General features: G+C 51.8%; 1 protein-coding gene across 4 annotated transcripts in view; it reads right to left on the bottom strand.

Moving 5' to 3' along the window:
- Positions 1-1,384: 1,384 nt before the first annotated feature.
- KAZN (kazrin, periplakin interacting protein) overlaps positions 1,385-13,154 on the bottom strand; it is a 1,160,468-nt gene continuing 1,148,698 nt past the window's right edge. For all 4 annotated transcript variants that reach the window (XM_084962915.1, XM_021097563.2, XM_003481972.5 and 1 more), the window contains 2 exons: positions 6,561-6,675; positions 1,385-4,955 (listed from right to left, as the gene is read on the bottom strand). In XM_084962915.1, coding sequence (XP_084819041.1) covers positions 4,791-4,955; positions 6,561-6,675 — 280 coding nt within the window. In that variant the 3' untranslated portion in view covers positions 1,385-4,790. The remainder of the gene's footprint in view (positions 4,956-6,560; positions 6,676-13,154) is intronic.

Below are 13,154 nucleotides of genomic sequence, written 5' to 3'. Positions count from 1 at the left end.
AGCCAAGACTTTCTTACTCAGTGTGTGTCTCTGGACCAGCAGCACCACCCAGAAGCTTATTAGAAATGCTGACTCTCAGGCCTCCTGAGTCAGCATCTGTATTCCAAAAACACCTGTCCTTCCAGGGGCACCTTAAAGTCTGAGAACCACGGTGCTAGGACACCTGTGATCCCACCCCCGTCATGGACTGCATGTGTTCTTCCAAAATTCACACCCGAGAATGCTATGAATTTTTTGAAAACTCAGAATAATTGTCATTCATGTAAAATAGTTTGATATAGTACATTGCAGGTTATAGGGGTTTTTTTTTTTTTCTCCCCTCAAAAATTCTAAGACTGTCTTATTCCCCCTCCTTGGCTGAACTAAGGGCACCCTAACCCACAATGTGATATTAGGAGATGGGGCCTTTGGGGTGATTAGGGCATGGAGGTGGGGTCCTCCTGATGGGATTAGTGTCTTTTTAAGAGGAGACATCGGAGACCTTGCTCCCTCTCCCTCCACTAAACAAAGACGCAATAAGAAGGCTGCCATCTGCAAACCAGGAAGAGAGCTCTCACCAACAACTGGCTGGCACCTGGATCTTGGACTTCCCCGCCTCTAGAACTACAAGGACTAAACACCTGTTGTTCCAGCCCCCCAGGCTCTGGTATTACGTTGTAGCAACCCCAACCTCTGATGATCTATTCTGACCACCTAGAAATGTGAACACCCCAGAAGAAGGGGCAGCATGAGGCAAATGATGCCAAGGGAGGGGTGATCAGCCAGATGTTCCCCTCCTGGCATCACAGTCCTGGTACAGGAGGTGCCAGACTTTTCCAACAGAACAGAATGCACTCGAGCTCTGTTTTCAGGGATGCCATCTGGAAAGTGAGTCCTGTGCTATGGGGATAAGGGGTACACAGCGCGGAAGGATGAACCCAGGATTTGGACGCAGGTGACAGTTTGAGTCCTGCCCTGTAACTTAGCTTTATGGAGCTGGGCAAATTCCTCAGCCTTTCCAATCTCAGTTCCTCCATCTATGAAATGGGTTCATAATGTCCCCTCTCAAAGAGGCTATTGGGGGGAGTTCCTGCTGTGGCTCAACAGTAACAAACCTGACTGGTATCCATGAGGATGCAGCTTTGATTCCTGGTCTCGCTCAGTGGGTTAAGGATCTGGCACTGCTGTGAGCTGTGGTGTAGGTCGCAGATGAGGCTCGGATCTGGCGTGGCTGTGGCTGTTGTGTAGGCCGGCAGCTGCAGCTCCAATTCTACCCCTAGCCTGGGAACTTCCATATGCTGAAAGTGTGGCCCTAAAAAGCAAAAAAAAAAAAAAAAAAAGTAGGGGGAAAAGCTATTGGGAAAATTGAAAGGAGACCACACAGAGGAAAAGGCCACTTCATCAATGAAGCACTGCGGAGTAGTATTTATTGTTACAGTGTTAAAATTCACGCTTGGGAAAACATTCAGGGTCATGACTGGAAGCTAAATGTCAAGAACATCATCTTAGTTCATGGACAACTTGTTTCCTTTGCAGCCACAAACTCCCCTGGATGTTAGGGCTCAGGAAATTCTCATCTGCCAACCACTGGACATGATGATGTTAGTATCAGAAAATGCTCTTTCCCGTAGGCTTCTTTTCCCTGCTGCTCCACTGCCAGGCAGCGCCTGTTGGAGCCTCAAAGAGCAGAGCGGAAGCGAGGGTGCCCAGAGCATAGGAGTTTTGATGGGAAGGGGAGAGCTAGGCTTGGAGCAATAAAGGGTTCTGGTGTCCCTGCATGGAACACTGAGGTCACATCTTGCCAAACTGCCCCATTTTGCTGGACCCAGTTCAGTGTCCTCGCGATTTGGGGTCCCTGTTCTGAAGCCCCTCTGTGCTGGCTGGGCTGTATGGAGACCCACCCCCTCGACATCATCTGGTCCAGGTTCTCCTGTGGCTTCTCCCTGCCTCCTGCAGCCTGGGCACCCATGACTGCAATGCTGAGGCAGACAGATTTCTGGGAGAAAAGCCCTGCTTAGCCAAGGACCAAGGGGCCTGGCAGAGGTGGCTGGGGTCAGAAAGCTGAGTCCACCCAGCAGGTGCCTTCTGATGGTTCTGGCCCTCAGCTTCTGGGAGGACAATGGGGTGTCTCTGCCTCTCTTGGTTCTCCCCAGCCTCTGGCACCAATTACCTCTTTTTAAGGGGCCGGCACCCACGGACTCAGGCGACACCACCTCTCAGAGAAGCACATTCATATCTTTCCCAGGTCCAGATGCCGCATCACCGTTTAAGGACCAAGACCACAACTCAGGCTGTTTGGACAGGATGTAGCAGGTCACTATTCTATGCGTGGCCACTCTGCCAGCCTGTGTTAATCAGTCCCAGAACCTCTCTGCCATGCCCCCCCTGCACCCCCTGTTCTTCCTGCCCACTCTTGAAGCAGAGCTGACATTTAGGATTTTTTTCCCAGAGACAGAGCTCACCTGATCTAACGGGGGGGGGGGGGTGTTAATCAGCCAACCCATCCTCACATTGAAAAGCCAGCTCCGAACACTCACCTGGCTGCTAGGGAGACAGAGCATCAGGGAGGCAAGAATGTGTTCGGGCATCATTTGGACCAAAGGGTGCATCTGAGGTTGCCCACATTGCCCCAAGCCTGCTGGCCTCATGCTGCAGGGTGTTTGGGGCAATGTCATCCCTGCTGGGGACTCCCCATATTGGCCGCTTGCCCATCTTATCCCCAGTGGGATTGAATCTGGGAGCCATGCATTTCAAATAATGGGAGCCATGGGTTTCAAATAATCAGATATGCATCCAGACACCTGTCTGTCTGCCATTCCTGCTCCTATAAAAATACCTACACTTGCACCCCTGCCCCGGGTTTGCTGCTTTCCAGAGAGGCAGATCCCAGGGTCCCGGGGGCACCTGGCCTAGATGCTGGCTGTGGCATCAGGTTAGAGGAGGGTTTTACACACTCCTCCCCCACCTGGCTTTGGGCTCTACAGCCTCAGGCCCCATGTGGCTACGTGTCATAAAGATACTGGGCTTGGGGTTTAGAACCTCAGCAAAGCCAAGTCGGGTTCCAGAGCTTCACCCCTCGAGTCCTAGAATCAGAAATATGGTCCTAGGAGGCCAAGCATTCAGACGAGAGGGCATCCACTGTCCGCAGAGTAGGCGTTTGGTTTCTGGTGGTGCGAAGGCTGTGCTTGTGTTCGGTTTGGAGGGAAGACCACGGTCTTGGGCCTTGGAGAGGAGTCATTCTTCAGTTCCTTGGGCCATGTGCTTTGTGCTTTTCCCTTGAGAGGAAATAATTCATTAGGTCGAAGAGAAGATGCTTTGACGGTATTCAGTGGCTGACCTGGAAATTCAAACCTCTCATAGGCCATCTGTGCCAAAGGCTTCAAGGGACATTGAGCATCATGGTCCCATCAGATGATCTGCTTTGCTAACTGGCATTTAGGTAGAACCTCAGTGCCTTCTGTCTCTCCCTAGTCATTCCTCAGCATCGAGGGCAATGGACTCCAGCCTAAACACGTAAATCCACTGGTTTTCAGGGTTGGGCACGTGGGATTTTCCTCTTGGAGGGGGCAGAATCCAGTCCTATTGGAAGTGCTAGAGCGTCTGAGCATTAAACATTCTTTGTGCTCCTTTTGCATGTGGCTCTAACCAAAACAGCTGGAGAGAATCCGTACTTATAGTTCTCTGTCGTAGATGGGAAATCAGACACCCATAACTTCCTGCCTGTCTCCTGAGAGGTTACAAAGTGTTACAGACATTAGCAAGTGTTAATCCTCACACAGTTTCTGGGGGAGGAGGGACTAGAAGTATTTGTAGATGAAGACTTTGAGGCACAGAGAGGTGGGGCCACCGGGGAGAAGCCACCCGGCAAAACAGGAGCAGCATCCAGAAGAGGGCAGGGGTCTTTCCCACCTTAGTGACCTGAGATTCAGCTCAGTTAGGACGTGGGTGAGCACACCTACAGGTCAGGTGACAGAGACGTCACAACAAGGTTTGTTGCATTAACAATGACAAGCATGTCCCTGCTCCCAACCCCAAACCCACTGTCACACTTGGTAGGGCTGTCAGGGACCGAACAGTCACCCTGGATCCTGCTGCCACAGCATCCTTCATCCTGATGGTGGGATGTCTGCATTTCCTGGGAGTGTTGCGGCTCAGCAACACCCCCCCCCCCCACCGCCACCGTGGAGATCATCAACCTGCCTCCACCCAGTGTAGCCACTCCTGGGAGGAGGGACCAAGTAGCCCTTCAACACATCCACCCCGTCACGACCCTTCTTAAGCTTTGAGGGTGGGAGGGATTGAGCTTCCCATTTTGCATTCTCCCAAGAGAGAGTCAGTGACCCAAGCCAGAAGCCAAGTTCTTGGCAGGTAGGCTAGAGCTGAGACCTCCTCTAGACTGGCAGCAAGGGCCCACGTGGGTGACCAGTCAGCCTCAGGCTTTGCTAACTCTGAGCTCTGGGTGTCTGGTTGGCATCCCACCTGCTCCTCCTGGGAGGGTGTTTGAGGGCACTCTGTGCCTCTTTCTGCAGCAGTGGTTCAGTTTAAGGCCCCAGGGGCACCTAGACTGCTCAGGGGCTGAGTCATCTAAGGTGGAGCCTCAATGACAGAGCAGCCGGGCACCTTGGCAGGTGCTCTGGGCCAGTGCCTCCTTGTTCCTCGGTGCTCCCATCCGAGGTCACAGCAGTCTGTTAGGATTTGCCCGGGACCAAGAAGCATCCTCAGCCCCAGATTGCTATGTACACTGGTGACGGCCTCTGGCTGCCCTTCCTCCCTGGGCATCGATGGGTGGGGTCTGGCGGATCATTGGTTCCTTATACGTTGGTGACCTCCAGGCCGTTGTAGCCTTCCAGACGGCACTGCTCTGGCCTGCCCTGGGAGTCATCGTCTCCGCAGTCCTCATTTTGAAGAGAGCCGTAGTCATCGTGGAAATCGGGGTCCTTGCTGCTGAAGCCCCTTCCTATTTTTCCCAGGGGCAGCTGATAAGAGAGGAATGAGAACAAAGAACAGGAAAAAGAGAAACAGAAAGACTGTCTTTAGATTTGGGGAATTTAATTCGTATTGCTGTGTGACCTTGAATAACTTGCCTAACCACTCTGTGTTCCTCCTATAGTAGTAATAGGAGACTAAGAGGATTTGGGGAGTTAACCTTATGAGAAAGCTTTGTGTTCCCAACTGGAAGGAACCAGTTGGTTACCAAAGGTGAAGACAAGTAAAGTCTTTCTGATTATGCACAAAAGTCTCCCCTCTTCCTGCTCAGCAGGAGGAGAGGCGAGACTGAGCATGAGGCCTGAGGTCTGACTTCTTTCCCGAGTCAAGAAGAAATATTCCAGCATCGCCTGGAGTGGCAGCAAGAGTGTGGGTTTTAGAGGCTCACAAACTGGGGTTGGGACCCCTGCTCTGCCACTTCCCAGCTGTGTGACTTTGGACAAGTTCCCTGCCCTCTCTGAGCCTCTATTGTCTCAGCTACAAAATGGGACTAGTAATTCCTTTCTCCCAGAGTTGTTGCAAAGAGTAGACATCTCCGTTACGAAGCACATAACGAAGTGCTGTCAGAGAGCAGCTATTACTATCAGCCACGGGGGACCCTCAAGAACTGTTTCTTATTTTGAACTGATCTCTATCACAATAGTCAAGGCAGTCCTTTGTAATTATTGATTTACTCGACTGCCTTTCTTTCCAGACCAGTGTTTCTCAACCTTTTTTCCCATTATTGTCCCCCGCTTAAAAAGAAGACTTTTTAGACATTATTTATCCTTAATCACACTTGCACCATGAAAATCTCACACCACAGACCTGTGCATCTATTTACATACCAGGGGTATGTCTGTGCTTTATGCATAAAAAGAGGAAGGGTTTTGGTGCCCTCCACACCCAGAACCAATTTTGACGGCACCCCCACTGCCCAGTGGGAACACACATCCTAGGATGAGAGCACCTTCGGGTGGGGTGGTCATTTATTCATGCTTCTCCCCCATGCTCAGAACGTGCCTGGAAGGCACTGGGTACCCAAACAGCCTGCCGAATGAACGGAAGGGTTTCTGATTATCCACCCCTGCCGTCTGTCTACACACCTCCATTTAGAAACCTGTGTCGCTCTGAGTCCACGTGATCAGACCCCACTGCACATGTTCTCACACCTCAGAGGCCCCTCTTCTGCCTTTGGTCAGGTCACCGGAGTTCAAAATCTAAGCTGGTTTTCAGGGTTTGGGGTGTGTTGGAACCCTCTGGGCAGCCTGACGGCATATGTAGGGTTCCCCCTCGCCCTCGCCCCAGAGGCCTTTGCGTCAGGAGGCCCAGGTGGCTCCCAGAATCTGCCTGTTAAGTAGCCACTCAGGTGGGTCTGATGCAGGCAGGTGAGCCCTGCACTTCGAGAGACAGTGACAAAGGCCCCATAAGGTTTAGTGTGTCTCAAGCATCATGCAGGTCCCTTGAAGGTGCCACTCTCCTTGCTGCACCTGTGACCTAGTCCATCAGCCCCTCCTCCACAGGCCAAGCCCCCTGGGAGAGGGCAGCATGGACCCAGACTGCAAAGACCCTTCCCAGGCTGCGGGATGCCCAGGTAAACACATGGAGCGACTTACCCGGCCAGCCTTGTACTTGATCCCACTGCTGTTCTCCTCCTTCCCTGCCCGGGTGATGCTGGAGGCCCTCCCGGGGGGTGTTCCGAATCGCTCAGCCTCCCGGATGCCTGTGGAGCTGGGGAGAGAGCCATTTCCAGTCAGCAGGGGGCGGGGGGCAGGGTGGTCAGCTACTGCCACCCCCACACTCATATTGGTGACAATGGCCATCACTGAGGTTTCCTGAGTACCTCCTATGCTGATAAGGAAAGGGGGCACAGAGAGGTTAAGCAATCTGCCCAGGATCACACAGCTGGAAGTGGCAGAGCCAAGATCTGAACCCATGTCTCTGAGGCCCCAAAGTCTCTTTTGAGCCCCCATAGCACTGCAAACCCTTTCAGGAGAGGGAAGGGTTGGTGGGAGAATCCCACCATTTCAGCTAATCAGCTATAGCCTGAGAAGCCCCAGGCAGTTCCCCACTCTGCATCTGAAATCTGTGCTCCCCACTGACTTGTTGCCTGTAGTGGCCCCATCACTCCCTTTGTACAAAAGCATCAAAGGCTTCTGTTAGAAGAGGATTTGGCAAACTCTAGCCTGAGGGTCCAATGCAGCCAGCTGAGTGATTTTGTAAAGTTTTATTGGAACCCAGTCCATCTGTTTGCACGTTGTCTATAGTTAGTTCTTGTTATCACACCAGAACTGTTCACTTTGACACAGGCCACGTGACTCTCACGGGCCAACATCTTCCCCACCCGGCCTTTTATGGAAAAGGTTTGCCGGCCCCTGTGCTAGAATCTCAGTGCTGGTCCGTGTGGTGGAGGATGGACTGAGGGCAAGAAACTGGTTCCGAGCCAGGAGTTCTGGACTTCATCCTCCCTCCTGCCTGCCTTCTCTTTTAGATCCTGGGCAAAGTGCCGTGTCCCCTGGGCTCCTGGCTTTCTTTGCCTGCAGGGTTGGCCCTGGCCAGCCTTCTGCACTGCCACATCATCCTCACCAATCCCAAGCTGCTTTCACCCAGGGTCTGTCTTGGGACTTGAGCAGCAACGAAGCTCTACTCCTCACTGGCTGCGTGACCTTGAGCACCTTGCTTCATTTCTCTGAAGCTGGATTTCTATATTGGCGAAGTGGGTCATATTAGACCCACTTCGTGAAGTGATCGTGAGGGTTAGTTAATAGGCACTTTGGGTGGAGTTCCCGCTCTGGTGCAACAGGATTGATGGCATCTCTGGAGTGCTGGGACACAGGTTCGACCCCTGGCCCAGTACAGTGGGTTAGAGATCTGGCATTGCCGCAACTGCGGCTCGGATCTGATCCTTGGCCCGGGAACTCCATATGCTATGGGGCAGCCAAAAATAGAATAATAATAATCCACATTAACAGTTAAAACATAACAGGGGGAAAGTTGGCTTTGCAGGAGCTGGGAGCCTCATCTCAGGCCACCGGGAAGATGGACTCAATGAAGAGAAATGAACCTCCTAACATCTCTTATGCTGCCTCAGAGAAGCTCTGCTTCTTCCAGGGCAAATTTTGCTAAGAAGGGTCCAGGGTGGGGCGGGTGGTGCAGGGGGCAGATGGTGCTGAGTTCTGAGGTCCCAGCTGCTGGGGCGTCCACACCACGGGGCAGCTCTTGCTCTGCGGGGAGTGAAGAAAGAAGGTCTTCATCAATGACTTGGGACAGAACTCCCTGGGCCCATTGCGGAAGCTGTGCTCATTGCAGAGCCATGAGAAGCCAAAGTGGAGCAGCCAGCTCGGTTTGCTGTCTTGTGTGAAGTGCATGAAACGCCCCCGACTCATGGAACATGAGCCATCAGCCGAGCTTAGGAGAATCCCAGAGCCCTTCTCTGATTTTTGCTGAAAAACAGATGGCAATTCAGAGGGAATGTGTGTCTCATCCAAGGATACACAGGACGCATGGCAGTAGGAGTGGGATTTGAACTTGGGCCTCTAGGTGGCGCTGTCCCGTCTTGGGGGCCAGGGTGGGACCCTGGACTCCACATCAGTGGCCTGGCTGGAGCCGTTCGCAGTGGTGTCCCCTGGGCTGTGTGCTCTGTAGGGTGGGGTAAGGACCCCACTTCCCCTATAAGGTCATTAGAGGCTGAAACAAGATGATGCATATCAAGTGCTGAGAAGGGGCTGGTATGTCATGGTCATGGCTGTGAGTTTACCTTACGGTGATCGGCACAAGTGTGGAGGGTGTACAGACCTGGTTTGGATCCCTTCTCAGCCGCCCTCTAGCTGTGCCCTCATGTGAGTCGATTCCCTTGCTGGGCCTCAGTTTCCTCATCTGTACAATGGAGCCCAGGAAGCAGTTCGAGGCATCAAGTATCCTCTGAGCAGAAAGGGACTGCCTTTGTGGTGTAAACAGAGGAGCACGGGAACACACCTCGCTGTGCCAAAATACCTTCCCTCCTTGTTTTTTCCACAGTGGCAGAAATCCTGCTCCTCCTTCAGGTTAAAAGCCACAAAAATCCCAGTGCTTCAGGGAATAAGCCCAGCCTAAGGCCACGGTCTTTAGAGGCTTGAAATGGCATATTTCTAGCCCCTTTATCAGGCCTTCAGGGAATGGAAGGCTGGAAGGGTAAGTTTTAATGAGGGAAGTTTCTGCAGATTCTGTGCAATCTCCTGCCAGCCAAGGAGGGCACCCCTGGTGCGAAGAAGGCCCCTGCATGGGAAGCGGGGTGGTGGGCTGGGATTGGCTCTGCCAGCAGGCCAGCCTGAAGGCTGGGTCCCACCCAATTAACGAGCATTCTCAAGGCCCAGGCTGTGATGTGCAAATGCTTTGGCAGAGACCAGTGAAGGGGTGGGGGTGGATGGAGTATTAATTGGCCGCTTACTGTGTGCTGGGCATGATGCCAGGTCTTGCCTCCTTGCATCAGCTCCTTGAACCTCCTCAAAGCCCTGGGGAGGAGGAGGGCTCATTTCCGTTTCAAGATGAGGGAACTGAGGCTCCAGAAGGCCAGGTTCTTCCTAAAACCACAGACGACAGTGGTGGAGCCAGAGGCCCTGTGCTACCCCCTTGTTACATGGGGTCACAACCCCTGGCACTCGACTGCCCAGGGCCTGGTCTCTGGGCTCACGGTTCAGTGACTGCTTGGGATGGGATGGGGCAGAATATTATAAAACATCACCTCCTTGTGGGTGCCCCCAAATCCCAATGACCCTCCCCCCGACAGCTCAGGGGACCACCAGGTAGCCCAGGAACATTCTCTCCTGCCTGCTGCCCAGACCTTTCAGACTTGGTAGCCTGCCAGCCAAGGAGGCAAAGCTGTGACAAGGCCTCTGACTCTGCGGGCCTGAGAATCAAGTCTGTCTGGATGCATATGGAAACACTTTTCTTGGTGGAAATGCTAGGGAGAAGGAGGGCTGGAGCAAAGTGACAGAAAGGGGGGCCCATGTAACTCAAGAGGAAACCGTTTACTTTGCGGGGATGCTGCAGTGTTTCTGTGTGGTCAGAGGTGTGAACTGTCAGGCGTTGTGGGGCATCTCTTCATCAGGCACCGTGTTCACTTTAACCTCATGGCTTACACTCGCTGAGGGAGGCTCCCAAGCCCACTGGGAGATGAGATCCTGCTGGACAGAGTTCCCCTTGGTTTGGCCGCTCTTTCTGCCCTTGAGGGAAGCAGCAGAGTGTGATGCTTTGAGTTCCAGCTCCACAGTTTAGCAGCTGATGGCCTCAGGGGAGACACCTAAGCTTGCTGTGCCTCCGTGTCCCCCTCTGTAAAATGGGACACACAGCACCTGCCCCAAGAAGGTGATTACGATGTGCTAGGTTCTGAGCCTGGCCCTTGGCAGAGCCCAGCAAATGGCGACAGTAGTTTGATGACCTGATCTTCTCCCCGTAGATGGAGGGAGGAGAGGGAGGAGAGGGAGGTGCCATCCCTGGAGCACTTCCGGGCTGAGGGTTATGAGGCCACATGACAGGAAGGAGTATTTACAAGAGAGACACAAAGTTTGTCTGATGCTTCAGAGGCCAAAGGGGATTCTTCTCAGGCCTAACGTTCAGAGAGAATCTAAATGAACTACAGGCTGGATCGGCCTCATCCCTGATGCTGTGTCAGGGGCAGGATATACCATCCTTTAGGCAAGTGCTGGGGACGGTCACACGTTTTCATCAAGGCTTTTCTTTTGGCTCCTGTGATGCTCCAGGAAATGCCTTTGGAACAGTGTGGCTACTCCCTGCATCCTTCTGCCCCACTGGTGTATTTCTCTGGCTCTTTAACACGTGGTCCTATGACAGAGTTGGTGCAGGACCGGGCATGTGTGGCAAAGCAGACATCATGAGAAGATGTCAGAAACCGCTCCTCAGTCCCTTTGATCATATGGTTGTCATGGCAATGAGAGGAGGCTAGAGAAGGTGATGTCACTTGGGGGCCTATACACTCTTGGTAAATGTGCCTCTCCTGGAGTTGGCCATGGGCTGGTAATACACGGTAACTATAATCTCCTAAGATGCTCTGAACTGACTACCCCCTGTGACTCCAGGCATCATATCTACTGGGAGATGTGGGGTCACATCTACTGGGGAGTAGAACCAGGTACTCATCAGCCCCCCTCAGAGCTTCCTGGTGTGGTGGAAGGTCATTCTAGCACTGCCACTAACTCCTATCTAGTCTTGAGCAGGTCACGGCTCCTCTCTGAAGCCTCAGTTTCCTTATCCATAAAAGGAGGCAATGATCCCTTCTTGCTCAGCTTCCTTCATGGGGAGGAGGGGCAAGGGAAATAAGTTATGTGACAGCTAGCTCCCTGTTGATGATGACATAATATCAATGTGCAGCCTTGCTGTTACAACTATCACCATGGTCCATGCAGCCTGGGATTCAGTCTGGGGTGGAGTCCTGGCTTGGATTCTAGTCTCTATTGCAATGGTTAGGGATGTTTTCTCAAACTGGAATCTCTCCACCTAATCCAAGCATTCTAGAAGGACTCACACCCAAAGACCTGCCCTGTCCTCTTTCTCTGGAAAGCTGATAACAGCAACAGAGGAGGAAAAGGAGCAAGAGGGCAGCGGACAGGAGGGCTTCACTGCTTAGACCATGGTGGAGATGTACTGGGCAAAGCCCAAATACCTTGGTTAAAATCAACCCATCAGACCTTCCCTAGCATCTCACCACCCACCTGGGGACCACTGTCTCTCTGCTATTTGGCTTAGCTGGGGACTTTTTTACTAACAGGAGCAGTCTCCCAAACTCCTTAGCAACCCATGGAGTTCTGTCTCTCCCAGCTAACTGAAAGTCTGTTCTCCTGGCCCAGGGTCTCAGCAAAGGGCCAGAGGCTCCAAAATCCCATATGGAGACGGTGACTCATGAGCCACAACCAACACATGGCGGGAAGCAGTGTCATGGAAAGAGGTCACAGGGGTCTGGCACCAACACTGCCCTTCGGTCCCCTGGCTGACTAGCATCGGAGCCCTCATAAGTAAAATGAGGAACCTGGACAGAGTCCGTTTCCCTCTTCCTCATCCTGATCTCAGGAAGACTGCTTTCATCCATTCTTGAAGGAATATCTGACCTCCCAACAACATAAGACCCCACCCTATTTGTGCCCCACCAGAAATTTCTCTAGCGCTCCCCCACCCTAGATAGTCCTTAACGCACTGCTACTTCATGGTGGGGATCAAGGGTTTAATCACACGTATGTTAATTAATTAGTCACATGGCTAATGTGTAGCTAGAGCTGCCCCTCCAGGGCTCAGAATATCTTAAGCCTGTGACAGAGCACATGGGTCCAGAAGGGAAGTAATGGAAGGTGGAAACATTCTGAGGAGAAAAGCCTTTGTCCTGCATCTGTTGATGTGTACTCACGGAATAGGGTTCATGTCAAAATTTGGTGTCTATAAAAAAAAATGCATAAAATGCTGAAAATGTAGATTCCCAGGCTCTGCAAGCAGATAATGGTTCTGTAGGTCTGAGGTGGGGGTGAGGAATCTGCATTTTATAAGAGCACTGATGCTGCTGCTGCAAGGATCTATGAGAACTGCTTGAGGATCAGCCCGCTGGTGGGGAAGGGCAGTTCAGGGACCAGGATGCTGCTACAGATGCCCAATTTTCTCCCACCTCATAACATGGGGTGTGGCCCAGCTGCTCCCTGAGACCCCATGTGGTTAGGGAGTTGAGAACTCATGCCCAACACAGAGAGTCTCAGGTTTAAATCTGGCATCTGTCAACAAAATGACTAACCTTTGACCAAGAGTTAAAGAGCCAAGGCTCAAATTACTAAAGTCAGAAATGAGAGGACAAATTTACAAAATAAGAGGGATTATAAGGAATTGATTATATGATGAATTGTATGCTAACAAATTAGCTAACCTGGATGAAATGAACACAATCTTAGATATAAAGTACTGAAACTGATTCAGGAAGAAATAGAAAATCTAAATGTTTGAGTAAAGAGACTGGATTAGTAGTAGTAATAAAAAAAACTTCCCACAAAGGACAGGCTAGGACCAGATGGCTTCACTGGTGAGTTTTACCAAATATTTAAAGAATCATGAAGAGCAATCCTCCACAGACTCTTCCAAAAAAAGAGGAGAGAAAACTTCCCAACTCCTTCTATGAGGCCGATATTGCTCTGATACTAAAACCAGACAAAAACATCACAAGAAAAGAAAACTACAGATCA

The sequence above is a fragment of the Sus scrofa genome, chromosome 6 (genome assembly GCF_054392235.1).
Source record: "Sus scrofa isolate SSC_HxYL_T2T_F1_AM1 chromosome 6, Sscrofa_HxYL_maternal_Yorkshire_Landrace_v2.0, whole genome shotgun sequence".
NCBI classification, from domain to species: Eukaryota; Metazoa; Chordata; class Mammalia; order Artiodactyla; family Suidae; genus Sus; species Sus scrofa.
This window is presented reverse-complemented; position numbering and strand designations above follow the sequence as displayed.